This window comes from Mercenaria mercenaria, chromosome 18 (genome assembly GCF_021730395.1).
Source record: "Mercenaria mercenaria strain notata chromosome 18, MADL_Memer_1, whole genome shotgun sequence".
NCBI lineage: Eukaryota > Metazoa > Mollusca > Bivalvia > Venerida > Veneridae > Mercenaria > Mercenaria mercenaria.
In genome coordinates, this window is record NC_069378.1 from 16,316,542 (window position 1) to 16,333,958 (window position 17,417).

The 17,417-nt window shown below is 32.8% G+C and overlaps 1 protein-coding gene across 2 annotated transcripts in view; it reads left to right on the forward strand.

Annotated features, from left to right (window-relative positions):
* The first annotated feature begins 201 nt into the window (after positions 1 to 201).
* Positions 202 to 17,417, forward strand: part of LOC123538586 (BMP-binding endothelial regulator protein-like) — a 44,536-nt gene continuing 27,320 nt past the window's right edge. The window contains exons 1-2 of one of the 2 annotated variants that reach the window (XM_045322797.2): positions 202 to 375; positions 4,795 to 5,795. In XM_045322797.2, the coding sequence (XP_045178732.2) occupies positions 5,663 to 5,795 (133 nt within the window). In that variant the 5' untranslated portion in view covers positions 202 to 375; positions 4,795 to 5,662. Of the gene's footprint in view, positions 376 to 2,445; positions 2,829 to 4,794; positions 5,796 to 17,417 lie in introns of those variants that run through there. The other variant, XM_045322796.2, reaches the window with a different exon arrangement.

Consider the following 17,417-nt stretch of genomic DNA (forward strand, 5'->3'; position numbering starts at 1 on the left):
AAGCGAATATTAAGAAATAGAAACTACAGTAAAACAATATTTTAAAAACATGTAATATATAATGTGTACTCATCTACACTTTAAAGTTTAAAAGATCGTGCAGCATTTAAACCACTACGCTCGCTGTAAGGGAGGTCGGTAGTTTAACTCAGTACTCGTTAAGAGTGATTGAAAAGAGATAATAATCAGGTAGCGCGGAGACTGTGCTAGCCGTTAGCGTACTTGTACTGTCTGAGAAGGTGTTCGGGGCCTGATAGGCTGGCGACGAGATCACAGTCTCACCGGCTACGGTGTATTTCCTCTGTCGCTAGTGTGTGTAATAAACCAAAGTAGAAATGGGTGATACAACACTGCATGTTGGATAATATTCCACAGGTGGGGAAAACATTTTTATGTTTTTTAAGCATTTTTTAAACTTTTCATGCATTTTTCTTATACAACACTTGTATTTTTGATATTTATTCAAATGTTGAGACAATAATTATATATTTTAACGCATTTTTTATACTTTAATGTACCTGATATAACTTACAGATGAGTTAAAGTGTTCTTTTTTAATCCGTTCCTCACGTTTTCTGAAGAAAATGACTATGTATATTTATATTACTTTAAACTTTACGTGGAAAATATGGTTCAGATTGTCGGTGTTTTTGCTTCTTATAGCTAGATTGGTATGTTAATTGTTAAACATATTATCAATTTGCTTAAGTAATTTGATTCAATGCATCCCGGTGACTTGCGATAGCTGTTGAATAAATAAAAATACATCCTTGAAAAAATGAGAAAACTTCTTGTGCGATGGGTTATGTGTTTGAATATCTTTTGTAGTTAATAACATGCACAGATGTCTTTTGTACTTATTCTGTGGAGTTTTTTTTTTTTAATTTAACTTCCTTGAAAATGAAACTACTTTGTCTTTTGTTTTAAAAATATTGTGGATTCGAAGCGGGAAAAAATAACTTATATGACAAAGTCATTATGAATAAATTTACGATGCTTTTACCACAGATATATTTTATACATTTGAGCCGCGCCATGAGAAAACCAACATAGTGCGTTTGCGACCAACATGGATCCAGACCAGCCTGCGCAGTCTGGTCAGGATCAATGCTGTTCGCTTTCAAAGCCATTTGCAATTAGAGAAACCGTTAGCGAACAGCATGGATCCTGACCAGACTGCGCGGATGCGCAGGCTGGTCTGGATCCATGCTGGTCGCATATGGACTATGCTGGTTTTCTCATGGCGCGGCTCTTTTGATAAAATGTTGGGCGATATCTTTTTTAGTCGTGATTATAAAAGTGTGACTTTTATAGGTATTTTAATGGCTGGTAGAATTTTAGACAAAATTTAATACGCAGGGATATGTCAATATCTATATGCAAATTCATAATTTTAATCGTTGTCATTAAGGGTATTTCTTTCAGAAGATGTGTTAAGTATATTTTATAACAATCTAATCTATAGTTAGTTCGAGGCGGGGCGTGGTGGACAAAAAGAACATACCGAGATATTAATAGAAAAGTAGATAGGATAGTCTAACTTTTATTGCCTAGCATGATATCAGGCATATTTTACCTACATGAAACAAACATTTAAATAAATACCTTCTTCGTTTTAAATCATTTTAGAGGTGCTAGGATTCGAACCGGAGACAACGCCTAGCAATACCACACCCCCGACTCTCGACTTTATATTATATATTATATTTGTTACAACGTTCCTGAGTCGATAACAAGTGTCTTATGCAGTCTGTAAGAACGTAGAAACGAATTTTATCTTTTAATGGCCTAATTCGAGCCCTGATTTGGGTATCATTTAAGATGTTTTATATATACGAGTTTTAAAACTGTGCCCGAAGCAGTGGCAAGAAAGGACGCAGAAGTAAGAGAAATCAACAGAGAACTGTGATATTTTAGAGATGTCTCACGCAGTAAAATGTTTTAACACGAACGGACGTGGTAACAAACAAATTCTTTCAATGCCTGATTGTCGTAAACGATTCCAAAATCTATGATAGTGTAAATATTCAATATTTAAAACAGTGCCTCACGCAGAGAAAATATTTCAACACGTGAGGACATAGCAACAAAAAAATACTCTCCTTAAATGAAAGTCTGATCGTAGTAAGTGACTCCGTCCCTGACTTGAATACCAAACTGCCTTATAAGTCAGTTTAATTATTCACGTAAATGTGCGCGTTTTCTTTGATCATATAGAAATGATAAATGTACAGTTTTCCTTCTTGGTTGACATACTTTTACATTTCAAGTATATGGGATTAAGCCATTTACTAAGTATTTGTACAAATTATCAGATTTTACGAAAATATTATTTATTTACCTTACGTATATCGTATAAAAAATGTTGAATGTTTTATTTGGTAAGATATTATGCGTTTAAAACTTTGTAAAAATAAATTTTGTGCTTTAATGCCTACGGAAAGATTTACATTATGTGAAGGACTGGAATAAATGTAATTTTGTACTTACAACACGTTTTATGAAATCATACGTGTATTTTAATAAATTAATAGATCGTCTTTTGGCAGTAACGATCCATTTCTTTAGCCTTGATTTTCATTGAAGAGTATTCAATTACCACGCAAAGTTTTTAGAGTGTCGTATTTACTTAAAGTTACGTGAAATAATTTCTTAATTCATAATGAGAGTCTTTAGGCAAATCATGTTGTTCATTTACAATTTAAATTGCATGGAGTAATGTTTCACGGACTTGAATTAGTGAGGAAAAGTAGTCAATTTGTGACTGTCGTGTATTTTAGCATTCGTTACTAATGGATTAAGTCTGCGGTGATAAAATCTTCACAAAGGTAATTTTTAAGTGTGTTATGTACTAACTTTTAAGATATGAATAAAAACGAAAGCGAAAAATGCCATCCTATCTATAAACCTGAGATTTGATTGAAATGTAAATATTTATATTTTTCCTATTAAAGTCAACATAAGATATTTATAACTTTACTAGAGACTGTAGTATTAGTTGTCGTTGACCTTAAGACATAATTTGCTATTATCATGCCCGTGTAAATTTCACGTTGTAGTCAGCTGGCATTTTATCTTGTATCGGACCAATTAATAAGTCTGTAGCAGAAATTAATTGCTATGCCCGATCCAATAAAAACGTTCATGTCTCCAGTTTATTGAAGTCTACGTTCAGCTATTTCAACTAATCTATTCACCAAAATAATCTCTTAAATTTATTATTCCAATAAAAAATGGCAACTACGACAAAGTACTTAAATAAAGACCGAAGGCACCCAATTACCAACATCAGTACAAAATTAGCACATTGACAATCCCAATTAGCGGCCATTAACAGTTAAGAGGGCAACTAATATACACTATGATCATAAAACTGTCAACTTAACCTATCCAACAAAGAGAAGGTTTCGACATTTGCAAAAATATTGACAGTTTTTCAAAATGGTATCTAATGCATCTGAGTCTCCAGTTTTAAGAGCATTTATAAAAAACATTACGTAATTTCCTGCAAGGCACTCGACTTTATTGTGTATTTTTTTTTTACCTGAATCATTTCATTTCAAATTGAATATTATTTTTAAAGATTTAAACGATAGGGAGCGGCAATTTTGTCTTAAAGGCATATGCATCTTCTCCATCGTAAGAGAAAACGATGGTCGGTACTTTGAAGTTTAATATTACGCTTAGTTTTCAGTTGATATCTATGCTTTCAACAGGGCGACTATAAATTTATGTTTAAAACAATTTTAACTATGAAAGAATATTAAAATATACCATATTGTTTATATCAAACTTATTTTATGGATGTCAATGTTTTAGTGGGTCTGTATCAGTTTTTATTGCCCCTTTAATGTCGATATCAATCGTTTATGTGTGTTGTCATAATTTAAAATGCATCTTAAGTTGTGTATTAATTAAGCCAAGCTAAGTCGATGCTGTGTACGCAATTTTAACATTGAATTTTTAACAAAAATGTCGTAAAACTAAATTATTTTACTGATTATATTAATGTTTACAAATGAAACACAAAACTTGTTTATAGTCATAGAAGTAGGGAGATGAGTGGGGTAAGCTTAGAAGCAGGGTCAAATAAACTTCTATAACGATAAAACTTAAAAATAACAACTGCAACAAATTTTAAGTTACGTACTGCGAGATGCAACTTATTAATTTACTCATCCCATATCGCTATCGAAAATGTATTCTTTAAATAATATAGGGTTAAGAATTTCAATATTTTTCATGTCAGAATAGTAGCTCACTTAAAAAAGCAATGTCTATATAATTTTAAAGAAAGTAGTTTTCGGAAATAGTTCAAACAAAATAAAGTAGAAAAAGAAATTAATTGTTTATTCAAATTTGAAAAGCTTATGTAATGCGGCTTGATACGTCTGAGATTCCGATATTTATTGTCAGTAAGATTGTACTAGTATCCCCTTTTGCATGAAAGATTGAAGAAAGGGAGACTGTAATAATTTTATTATCAAAACTGCGCGATCATTCAGCGAAATTATTGCTTTACGTGCAAGTTGCATGCTAAATTTGATCGTTTTAGTATTCATGAAATAAAACTTAACACTTAAAGATGTTTAATTGATACTGCAGTGTCACAAAATGTAATAATATTTAAATTATGAAATAAAATTATGATTTATTAGGTTTAAGCCAGGGAGAAACTGATATTTCGTATCAGTTAGTGCATTCATTAATTTTAAACACTTTTTTCCCCCTACAAAATGTGATACATCTTTTGAAACACACTGTAAAAAAAGATGCATTTCTTTTATATTTCAGTAAGAAACGTGCACACTGTCAGAGAGGAATCTGTCTTTCAACACACCCGGTATAATATTGGAGAAAATCACAAATTGGAGAATAGCCGTAAAAACTTCAGACTGTCAAAATATTTAGTCTGTGTGAAGTCGTACATACTGTTGTTACGGAATTTCTCTCCTGACGTTAAAAACTGTGAAATAATCTGTTTCATATTCGTTTTTTTTCTTTTTGCAACAAGAACTATAAAAAGATTATAAATTGTAATCTGTGCGAATGAACATATATTTTTCATGGCGCCGTATTTCGAAAATATATCATAAAATGGTAAGATGGTTTAAAAAGGATAATTCAAATATTAAAACTTCGGAAAAAGTATAATAACTCTATACTTAATAAACAGTGGGGATTATAATACAAGTGAAACCTGATAATTAAACTACAAATATGCATGACTGCTTGTGAATCTATTAAGTATTAGTCAGTTTAAATCAAAGTAAGAGGGAGTTAAAACGTTGCGCTGTTCATGCGCATGAATTAATAAAGAAAGTGCGAATGCATTTTTTGTATTCATTTTTTTTTCTGTAAACCGGTTGTCTCGTTTTGGAATTAGAAAAATGTACTATTGGAATTCGATTGGACTAAATGGTTCATCGCACCACGTGATATTGGTCATGTGATTTGAAGTTCTATTTTAACATAATTTAAAAACAAAACATGCACAAGAATGGGTGCAATGTATGCACAGAATTGTTTGGTTTTGAACAGTGGAAGAGAATTATAGAATTTAGTTTCAAAAATATTGTCTGTTTGTTTTTCTAAAGTGAGGAATGCTTTTTTCAAAAAAATGATGAAACACAAATCAGAGTGGATATGAAAGTTTACATGTATGAAACTAATCCCCGATGACGTTACTATGGTTACACAAAATGATGGAATAATTAACAATTTTGTTGGATTTTACTGGTGTCTCGCATTTATTTTCATCATGGGATTTGGAAAAGTGCAAACTCAACTCTCAGGTTCGTGGAATTTCTTCCTTTCTTTCATTTCTATTTTCTTAGTTTTAAATTGTAGATTTATGTAGAGTTTCCTTTATAGAACATTATTGCACGTCAAAATATTCAATAATTTCTTCCTTATTTGAATATATTATGTTAAAATACATTTCAAAATATGTGTAACTGAAAATGCAAATAATTTTTAAGTTATGTTAAATCATTCAAATTAACAGTTTTAATAAAATGTACTACTAGGAAAGCTTTTTAACCCTTCTAATGCTAGACACGATTGATTCTGCTTTTGCGATCAGTGTAGATCATGATCTGCACTGTTCTCTATTCAGTCAGTATCTTTTTGGTAAACACCCCTTTTAACAGTTAATGATACTGTCCAAATTAAAAGGTGGATAAGTTCATTATAGAAATTTAACAGGGTAGGGGTTAAGAAATAAACACGCTAACATATACCTCGTGTGGACAGAATAAGGATATTCTTCCGTTTGTACATTTTGTATATATTTTACAAACGAAAATGACATCTACATTGTGATTTCGTCACAGGTTATCAATTCATTCTAGGAAAAAAATGAAAGCACCGAACATAAATTATATCATGCATATAACACATGAGAATAAACTGTTGGTTTTTATGTGTGTGTGTTGTTTTGTTGTTGTTTTTTAATAACTTAGAGAAATGAAAGTCTTTGCTGTAAAAATACAAGTATGATGTCAATCCAAAATCAGTATCCATTAGTCAAAGGTAATTAGCCCAGAGTTTTCTGGTTATTTTTACCAAACAACACTTTTATTCGCCTGCTTATAACTCGTCAGACATTACTGGTAGTATATACAATAATAAATAAATTTGCAGGCGCCGAATCATTGAAAATAAATAGTTCTTCATTCTTTGAAAACGTATAAAGTTCGTGACCTTTGGAATTCCGTCTTGAAACCCGTTCTAACAATATTTGTAACTAAACACATTGGTAAAAAGCATTCATGCAATTACGTACATCTATTATATATATATATAAAATCTTTTACCATAAGTTTCTCTTTTGTCTGCAAGGGTCTTAGCAAATCTAGTCGAGGACCTGTCCGACAAACACTTGCATTATATAAGTTTACAGTTGATTTTCGGGATAAAAAAGTTGATTGTCGTGATAAAGAAAAACTGTCTTTCTCTTAACTTCCCGCAATACGTTTATAATAAAAACCAGCGTAATTTTGGATTTTTTTTAAATATCAAATTCTGGACACGGATACATTAAAAAAAAATCCCAGCACCACCTCGCCCCATAACACAAAGTACCAGATACGCCACTGAAGAAACCAGCTACCACCTATGTCGATACTGATAGTGTATATGTCATGGAATTAACTTATCAAGTTTTTTTATTATGTTAGATGGAATTTCATGATTTTAATAGCAACCTTAATACCGAATTTAAAAACTATTACATCAGTATTCTAATCGTAAAATCTACGGTTCATCCAAAGTGCTTGTATTACGCGGGACAATAAATCATCTTTGCATAGGTATTTATGATATATCGACGCCGAAGATGAATGCAGTTTGTCAAGAAATGGTAATTTAGAACTTCCCATGCAAGACAGTGATTGCCAGCAATGTGGTTTATTAACGGCACTAGCCAAGCTAAAAAGTGCCGTACTTGGCCAAGTAATATGTTCCGACATAATTATATTATGTGTATAGTTTTATATAAGATAGAACATCTGAAGTACAAGGACGGTTGCAGAGAGTTATTCATTAAATGGGCGACATTTTGACATTGATTGACTCTACGCAACAGGAGATGCTGAGCCTAATGTAGATATAGGCCTACGATGCAAAGTTTGAACCTATAGATCTTCGGGCAAATAACGGGCGGCTGGAACTATCCCAAAAGCGGAAACTGAACTTACTCTGACTCAAACGCCTTGCAATGCATGGTTGATAAAGTGTTGGGCACACAGTTCAGAGCTTTTAGAAAGAAGCAACGATTGGGCACACTTGTATTCCACTGATACGAATAAGTAATTTGTTGTTGGTTTTTTTTTTTGTTGTTATTGTGTTGTTTTTACATGAAGCGGATTAGACAGAAGATCAGATAAGTTTCAACTATTCTTTTTATTTTTTTTTAATCGAGCAAAATAAATTTTATTAAGAACAACAACAGCTAAAAATGAAAGTTGCAAAACCACATGAAAACTTTACATTAGAGTATTAATCATTTTAACAGTTCTAATTGCTTTCTAATTGCTATCTTTGAACATTTCTAAAATAGTTTTAACCTAATTTTACCGTTGTCATAGCTATGGCGCCATATTTTTCTTATTTTTAAATAGCCATTATTTTGTGAAGTGACGAAGAACACATTATCATTAAAACCCCTTATACCGTGACTATCTTAAACTGTTATTTTCATTTCATGTAATTACGGCATGAATTAAATTTAGCTAAAATAGAAAAAAACTATTATACTGAAGAATAAATGAACATTAGTGAATTTGAAGGTGTATCTAACTTTTAGTGGACAGAAGCCGGCCGTCGCCCCTAACAAAATAAGTATTGATTCGAATACAGAAGTGATTTCCGCTTCAGCTACCTATCTATCCACGTCATATTAGGTCATTTTTCCCTTTTTGTAGCAGCCGGGAAAATTCATCCATCATCATGAATTTCTCACTGCATAATTTCAAAAGTAACAAACCCTTGTTTTCAAGGTCCTTTGCGCTCTTATTGCATATAGTATGTCTTTCCTTAAAACAAACGAAAAATAAAGTAAAATATCGACTGTCACTGGGCAATATTTTATTTCTACGGAAACGTGAAAGTGACATGAAAATACGCTACAGGTGTTCAAAAGGATATCAGATAATTTTTTCTGCGATTGAAATCGTCCCTGTCACCAAACGTGTCAGATTTCGTTTACAAATATCATGTTTCGGAACCACTCACCGCCGCTCGTAACCTGTTACACGTAAACGATTATCTAAATAGACAGCGGTGAAATCTTCATTTTACATGAAATGAAATTTCATTTGTTTTATCTGACCCTATAAACCAAGTGAGAGTTACTGTCTGTTAAAGAGTCAATGATTTTGAATTTCCTTATCGTAACGGGATACCACAGGGCGGTGTTTTTACGCATATAGTTTATATTATGTAATACGATTCCATTGCAGGGGGCTTTCAGAGATAATTGTGCAAAACCTTTTGAGGTGAAAAGAAATGACATTTGACAAATTGACACGTGAGACGTCTTAAGAAAGGAATGATAAAACTATTTGATAAAAATTGAAACTCTTTATTCTCGACAGATTTTATAACATTTATGTCTGATAATCTATATAGCAAAAATTCCATTTAGAAAAGTTACGATCTTTTTTAATGTTAACATGACCTTCAGCATATGACACGGAAAAAAATAATCTTTGAGGTATAGTATTTTTAGTGTGATATTACTAAACATATCTTTCTGATAAAGATATCAAAGTCGGCCTTAACGGGCCATGAAAAATATACTATACTTATGTTTTTATCATTCCTACATGTGATGATTCTTTGATAAATGTTATTGAATATAGAAGCAAAACTGTAATGATAATAATAAATTCTGGAATATCAAAAATAATGTTATACAGTGTATATCTTTATTTCAAAATCTTACAGTATAGTTTCACAAGGAAATTTTAGGATATTACATTTTAACAAATTTCTCACGTGATGAAAGACTGCTTTGCGATCAATCTAGACTGTTACGACAATAAAAAACACTAGTCCCATTAAAAAGCGTTTTTAAGATTACTGTAAGATAATTAAAATGAAACTATTCCTGTATTTTTTTCTCTCCATTTTTGCTTAGTCACCCACTTTTTTTTTTATAACATCACTAATGCGCAGGATTTTTGTCAGTTATACATTTAATGTTTTAATGAATTACAGTGAGACACCGCTCGCTTAAGCACCGGCGGCTAGAATTCCAGGGCTCGCCCGACCAGTCCGTGTTGTTCCTTGTCGTGCTGCCTGATTTTCCATGCAGGTCACACACGCATAAATAATATTCCCTCTATATATTCTATATAAAACTGACATTTTTAAAGAGCTATCAAACATAGCTAGACCATTTCAGAGAACAAATCCTTACCTCATTTTAAAGAGTTTAATATGATAAAACTGACATAAAGTGAAGAGAAAACTAGGGGCCATGTATTTTCTAAGAGAGATTTCTCTTGTCACATTTGCTTACTGTAAAATCACATCAGAATCACACTGTTGTGACCTGGAAGTATTACTCGTAGTATAATTGAGTTACAACCTCCTCTCCCATTTTTTTTCTACAAAAATGTCAAAAATACATCCACAATGAAATCTAAACAAAAACCAGCTTTAATTCAGATCTCTGTGGCCGTGCCAAGTGAAAAATTAGTGTTCAAAACCCTGTCCGCTATTATGCGACCAGATAGCTCCCACGCTGGTTCCTTTATAATAGTTAGGCCTGATATGGATCGCTTGAAATCTCAGATACCTCGAGATTTTTTGCTCATCCCGTTGCGATGTCGAGCGATCGGAGTTTTACTGTATATATCTAATGACTTAACCCTAATGTTTCGTAAATTGAAAGTATTGCTGATAAGCATATTGTGCTTTAAGCCCCATTAAATTTCTTTTTAGTTTTGGCCACAAACTTCAAATCGATTTCTTCTCCCGTCTTGCAGGGTATCTAATCCTTTCCTGTTAGAAAGTCATATACATCTGACTTCCCCAGACTGAGGTACGTCTTGTACTCAGGTACCGGTTATCGGTGCTTTAAAAGCCTTCACTTTTATCTTTCATACATTTATACATGAGTAGCGAATAAAGTGAAAATATGCCGCTATGAGTCAGTTGTTCGAAGACACCGCAGACTTTGGCTCTTTATACTATTTGGGGAGGAGGGGGTGGGTGGGGGTATCAACTATTCATCCTTTTCACCTCCCAGTTTCGGTTACCAAAATCAACTCTTTCTATCCTGTATAGTTTTTTCTTTTTCAACAACCTCTCTTTCCCTCCATTTTCTTCCTTGCTGTCTTAATTTAACAACCGTCTTTAGATACTTTTGATACTGTTTTCAGTCGCTTTAGGTTTTATCATAATATTTAATCAAAATAATACGGCGTTTTTTTCTGTTTCTTTATCAATCTATAGACACTTTAATCGCTGAAATGTTGCTCTAAAATTTTGGGTGGCAGACCCTTTAACAGTAAATCACGCAGCTCGATAGGTTTTCTGTATTAAATGCCCATAAAATCCGGTATATCACAGGAGGGGAGGCTCCATCACTTGTATTAATCCGCGGCCAATGAGGCGCGAAATTAACATTTCATTGATTTATGCATACTGTGACTAGAGCCTCATTTTATATATTTCATATTTTATTCCCCTATTTTCATAAACGTCTGTAATATACTTCGTTCAAATCGTTTTATACTTTATGACTTTGAAAAGTTATATCTTTCTCAAAGTGTGCAGGGGCGGTGAAGTAGTCACTGTTTGTATCTGTTGTGCCTCTCAAGGAAGTTCTGTTATTTAATTTCTCTTATAAGTTTAAGCTAGCCCGAAAATCCCTTACTACTAATTGTCTATGATAGTCCTCACCGCGAATTTGACGTTCAGGGATCCTTTTGATGTATATATAAATGTACAAACGTAGACTTATTTTTTTTAAATGTATTAGCGTACGGTGAATGTGATATGCACTTTTGATAAAACAATACAGCGTTTGAATAGTGACTTTTATATATTACATGCCTTTGTTAAATCTATGGCGTTGAGTACACTTGGCTGTTCGACCTCTTGCCTTTCAAAACATCACCCAATTTCAAAAAAGACCTGCTACGCGCCTGAAATATTTGGGGTATATTTCATATTACAAGCTCGACAGGAAATCATATATTGGCGTATTAATTTATAGATCTAATTTCATAATATCTTTTTAGAACGTGTAAACTGATATCTGAATCTTTTATGATAATTATATTTGTGTTTTTGTAGCTTAGATTGTAACTACAGACATCATGCGAAATCATACTTTCTTACCTTTTCATACTTTTTTCATAAGTGACTGAACTTTCAGAATAGTACCAACTTGTTTTGAAATTGCAACTGTACCATTATGCAGTTGTTAAGGTCGAATAGTTTAGACTATGTGAATACAATTGCACAATATTGAAATATATTGGGTTTTGCAGTAATTCGTGCTAATATTTTCAGCAAAAAAAAATAGTACAATTCCGAACCATAAAAAAATTGGGAAAAAAATTGAGTACAACGTCGTTTAACGATAGATTGTAGCTACTTAGTATGGTACCTTTTTTGCGTGACGAGTCACTTGTCATTTAGATTAATTGGAAGTTTCCGTTTGACCATGTTATAATAATATAAAAAAATTTCTAAGCTTGTTTTAATATGTTTTCTGCTCTGACAAAGTATAACATTTTTCTGCAGACCTGGAGAAAAGATTTAATATATCAAGCGACACCTATATTAATATTTTTTGGAAAAAAAAGTTTCTTTGATTTATTGCATACTCAGTCAAGTTTTCTATTTACATCCTCCTTCCTGCCCCGAGGTCGCGGATCTGAAACCTTCTGGAGTTCCGATGTACATGTATTTTCTAACCATGATGTTTGCCCCCAGGAATATAGAGTTTTCATTCTTCAATTCTTACGTAAGTGAGGGAGTTTGGATTTAACAAAAAAGGTCATACATCGCCTATACAGCTTTCTTAATGTGACAAGTAATGATAATAGCTAACAAATCCGAAGGCAATAAAATGTAAGACATGTATAACAGTTTGAACTTCTTGCATAGTTTTTGCACGTAACCTTCATGTTTTTTCGTTTAGTATAATAAATTGCGTTAATTTTGAACGGAAGAGATTTTGTTTTCTAAGAATACTTCTTCGTGGAGCCAAGTTTTCTGCAGAATAGATTGATGTTATGTGAGGTATTATTCATTTTTAGCCAGTGTTAATACAGGTCTTAATTAAACAAATTGTAGTTATGCTTTTAATGCAATATTCTAGAATAAAATTAATCATTTCTGAGAAATCAAGATTATAAGCCTAGTCGGATAGGCTGGGTTGTAAATCGTAAAACTGTTTGGTAATGGCATTATTATTTGTAAGAAACATGTGCGGTCTCGTTCATGTATTGGCTTATTTATAGACTAGCTAAAAGTCAGATAATAAGTTTATTTTATTATATGTCATGTTCAGTCATTGGACCTTCAATTCTGTAAAATTCTCTGTTAAATAGTTGGCTGCATTCCCACACGTTTGACAGTAAAAGAAGTTAACCATTTTCATAACTACAAAGGGAAGTATTTTAACATAATGTAAAAGAAAAGACTATGGCTGGCAAATGTACGGACTGTATATCTTGTTAAACATTGATTGACGGTTCTTGACTTAATTGGCATATCGCGTATCGGGAAACGTAAAAAAAAATATCATGCTATTGCAAAGCATCGACAAATGCTATAAACGTGAAAACGTATTATTTTCATATAATTAAGTGCATTTACATGACCTAATCAATGATACGGACTAAGTACGTGTACAATATATCGGTGCGCACGTGCAATTATCCTAATACAGACTGCACGCGTATTATGTCCTAAGCAATTGCTCATGATCTCCTAACGTAAGTACGCATATGTTGTATTCGTACGTGTTTACATCCTATATTACATATCTCTAAGAAACACCAGTAGCCCAATGTAAGTACGTGTTGATATCATTACCTAAGTACGTGTTCATATAATAAATTAAGAACGGGTTTACAATCTAACCAAAGTACGTGTCAATAGCTTAATCATAATTTTACAGTTCGTATTCATGTTCTAACTTGAGTACGTATTCACATTCTAACAAGTCAAATGGTTTATCGCGGCCAGAAATTTGTACAAACCGGACAGAAGTTGCGAAATTGTCATTTGTGCAGGAAAGAAGCGTTTACCATAATGTCCAGTACTGGACAGGTATAGTGACCATGCACGGACACAGCCAATTTTCTCAGAGGGGGTCCGCTCCCCTGCCCCCAACCCTGGAAATTTTGAAATTTAGCACTTCATTTTTTGCATTCTGGGACAGTTTTATGGACTAACCTGTTAAATTTGGGAAAATAATAAAATCAAGCTTTCTTGAAGGTAAAATTCTTAGTTTCTTTTAGATAAATGATATGAATTATGTCGGGATCGTATGTAGCAGCAGCCGCATATACTTTACATGCAGTCCTAATGTTGCCTTTTTCGAAAAACATTTTCTTTCCTTCTTGTCTTCTTTCCTTTTTTAAAGATTTTCCAGAGGGGGTCCCCCCCCCCCCCTCTGGATCCGCGCATGGTGACATATCATGCTTTCTGTTTATGCAGATAAACTTGTGTTTGGTTAAATTTCAACAGAGCACAATTGTCTGAACAGTGTGCAAACTCATTACTGTTTTTTCAGGCAAGGGTGGAAAAAAGTGGTAGACAATGAAAGCAGTAACATTTTATTAAAAAAAAATAAACAATGAGACAAACATTTCCAACATCTTTGGACGGTTCAAAAATCCCATGTTAAACATACGATAAAGCCCGAAACGTGTGAAAATGTTCCGAATGTAAATCGGGTGAAGTAGGCGCTCTATGTATAGAGTTAGATTATGCTTCTAGATACTGTACCAGAGGGGTCGGTCAATTGTGGGTTATCGATTGAACTGGGCGAGTCTACTTACTTATTACTTGAGGATGAAAAAAAAACGTTTTTCAAATGTTGCTCTTAAACAAGGGTGGCGGTTGAACTACTAAAAGTACAACAACAGTTAATTCACAACAAATCGTACGATATGTTTTATAATCAGTGGAAAGTAGTCGTATTTACGCTTATGAGACCTGTTTCACCCATAAGTAAAGAATTCACAGGTCCATCATGAAATATTTTCCCCAGCGCGCATATACTTTACCTATTCAATATGATCGCGGCCTCCCCGGGCCGCGATCAATAAAAGCACGTATTCATATACTAACATAAGTATTTTTATATTCTAACATAAGTACGTATTCATAGGTGTTCACAAGTTATAACCATTGTGGCTATCAACACGTTTGCGTTCATATCCCGGCTTAAATACGTGTTAAATACCAAACCTATATGTCTTCCTATACGTAGCCTAGCTACGTGTTTACATAATAAAATAACATTTTCTAGTCTAAATTACAAAGTACATCTACTTATATATATATAATTTAACCGAATTACGCGTTCATATCCGAACGTAAGTACATATTCATATTCTAAACAGTCTACATGATGTATCCCTTAAAGCGAAAAACGTGTTGATATTCTAACCTATGTAGACAGTATATTTTATATTCATTCTAATTTATTTAAGTTTAAACTATACATTGTACACCAGTTTGTTTAAATTTGAATGTTAAAATCCTACGTGTCTATTTTGAATCACATTTGGGTGCATAATACCGGTGTCATTAGATCAAAGGTTATGGTAACGTCTGAACCTGTATTAAAGTGAATACTTTTGGTTGAGCAGACGTTATATTATCTGGTCTGCATAACTGTCGCTTCATTAAGTTTAATAGGCCTAACGTGCAGAAATATCTTAAGAGGAAATCAAAACTTAACACTAATGATAAACATCAAATATGACATAAATGAGAATATAAATACATCACATCTGGCAAAAATATATGTAATATTTCATATTTAATGTCTTGTATCACTTAAAATTGTAGGTAAGACACAATTTATGCATAGAATTTATTTCATTTCAGGATATGAGCCGATGCAACTGATACATGTTGCCTAGCTCGAGTATTCGGATATCTTCATTTCATATCGCACATATATAATATATATTTTATCTTTTTACCCTCTACAAAAGTTGTCATCATACTAAAGTTGCCTTGAAATGAGCAGACCCCGGTGGGATAAAAAATTTTGTTTCTGATCTTTTTCCTACTATTATCATAAGCATTACGTATTACAATTTGAACAAGATGATTCTTGTAACAGAAGAATAATGTCCGGAAAAAAAACACTCTTTATATCTGAGAAAATCACTCTTTTAGTGCCTGTATCAAGGGCTTTCCTGGAAGATCTCTTTTCAAAAATCTTAAAAAACATCGACTCTTTCACCACAAGCCCACCAGGATCCATGTTATTGGAATAATATCAAAAATAATCTGATGTCATAGGAATTAAATAACGCCATTTCATAGTTTTTATATTTCACACTATTTTAATAACTTTTTAACACTGTTAGGAAAAAAGGGTAAAAAATCAATATTATAGCAGAAAAATCTAACATTTGATAAATGTTTCTTAATAAACTACATTGTAGTTGAATTCAAATGACGAAAAGCTCGGCGGAACCTCGCGTTTCATTTCTTGCAAAATCCGGTATAATTACACTGAGTGAAAAATGATCTTCGCATAATTTAGAAGCTTGTGGTTATTAACTAAGGAAATGTTCTCTTTTGTGTGTGTGTGCTAAAAATAGAAGAAGAAAACGAAATGTTCATTGCTTTGGCATAATATAATCAAGCTGGTGACGTGGAAGTGCCTTTAACTTGTTATACAAGCTATATCAAAAGTCCATTAAAGCTGATATTGTTTTGTTTCGACAGTAAAATAATAAAGATGGATAAAAAGATACGTAAAACCCATCTTCCGAAGCGTCAGTGTCCCTTAAATGCTTTTTGATTGACCCTAACGAAATTTTAAAGAGCAAAAGTAACAGATAAGAACTTTAATTGCCGCTCATTTGCATGTGCTTATTCCTTTTATGGGTTTTACTACGAAACAAGTAAAAACTGCGGTTGCATGCGACGACTGGTCAGTTAATAGCCTGCACCAAGCAGCTGACAGACTTCGTGGTCGTTTTATTGTCCGCAAACAGTGGGCAGTGGTCATTTATGTGTCCATAATCGTAAAATTATAGACTACCAGTAACACCATCAGATAGAGCACAATGAGTCGAAAGTACCACAAAGTTAAAAAAATGAGCGGCAAGGTCATGATCCGAGTATTTTAACACATTAGTATAAACAGGTGGTCATCCAATAAAGGAGGTGGTCATTTAATAGAAAGACCTTTACCGTCCTTTAGATAGCTAATAGCCGGTCTAACAAGTATTTGATACAGGTGGTGTCGTTAAACATTTGATAAAAAACTGATGTGAATTTTATGAGCCTAAAGATACGTCAAAGATACGAATTTTAATCTGATCTTTTAGTGGAGTTTTTTTTCTTGTGTAGATGAATGATTAACCATACGTATTTTTATTTCATTTTTCCTGTTTTCATAAGTATGCATCTTTGATACGTTTAAACTATACGTTCGTATATTCTATGTCTGTAGTCTAACAGGAATACAGTTTTATGGTGTTGTTAAAAAAAAAACACGCTTTATTTGATGTATGTTAAAACAATAAGGTTAATATATCAAACTGTTTCTTATACGCATTTATCAAACATCTAACAGCGTATTTATCAAATAAAATAATATGCTGAACGCGCAATACAATTCAGTTTGTCCCCTTGTGTTATGTGCAATTTCTTTCAGTTTTGACTGACCTGCTCTGATTTTTTTCAACAAT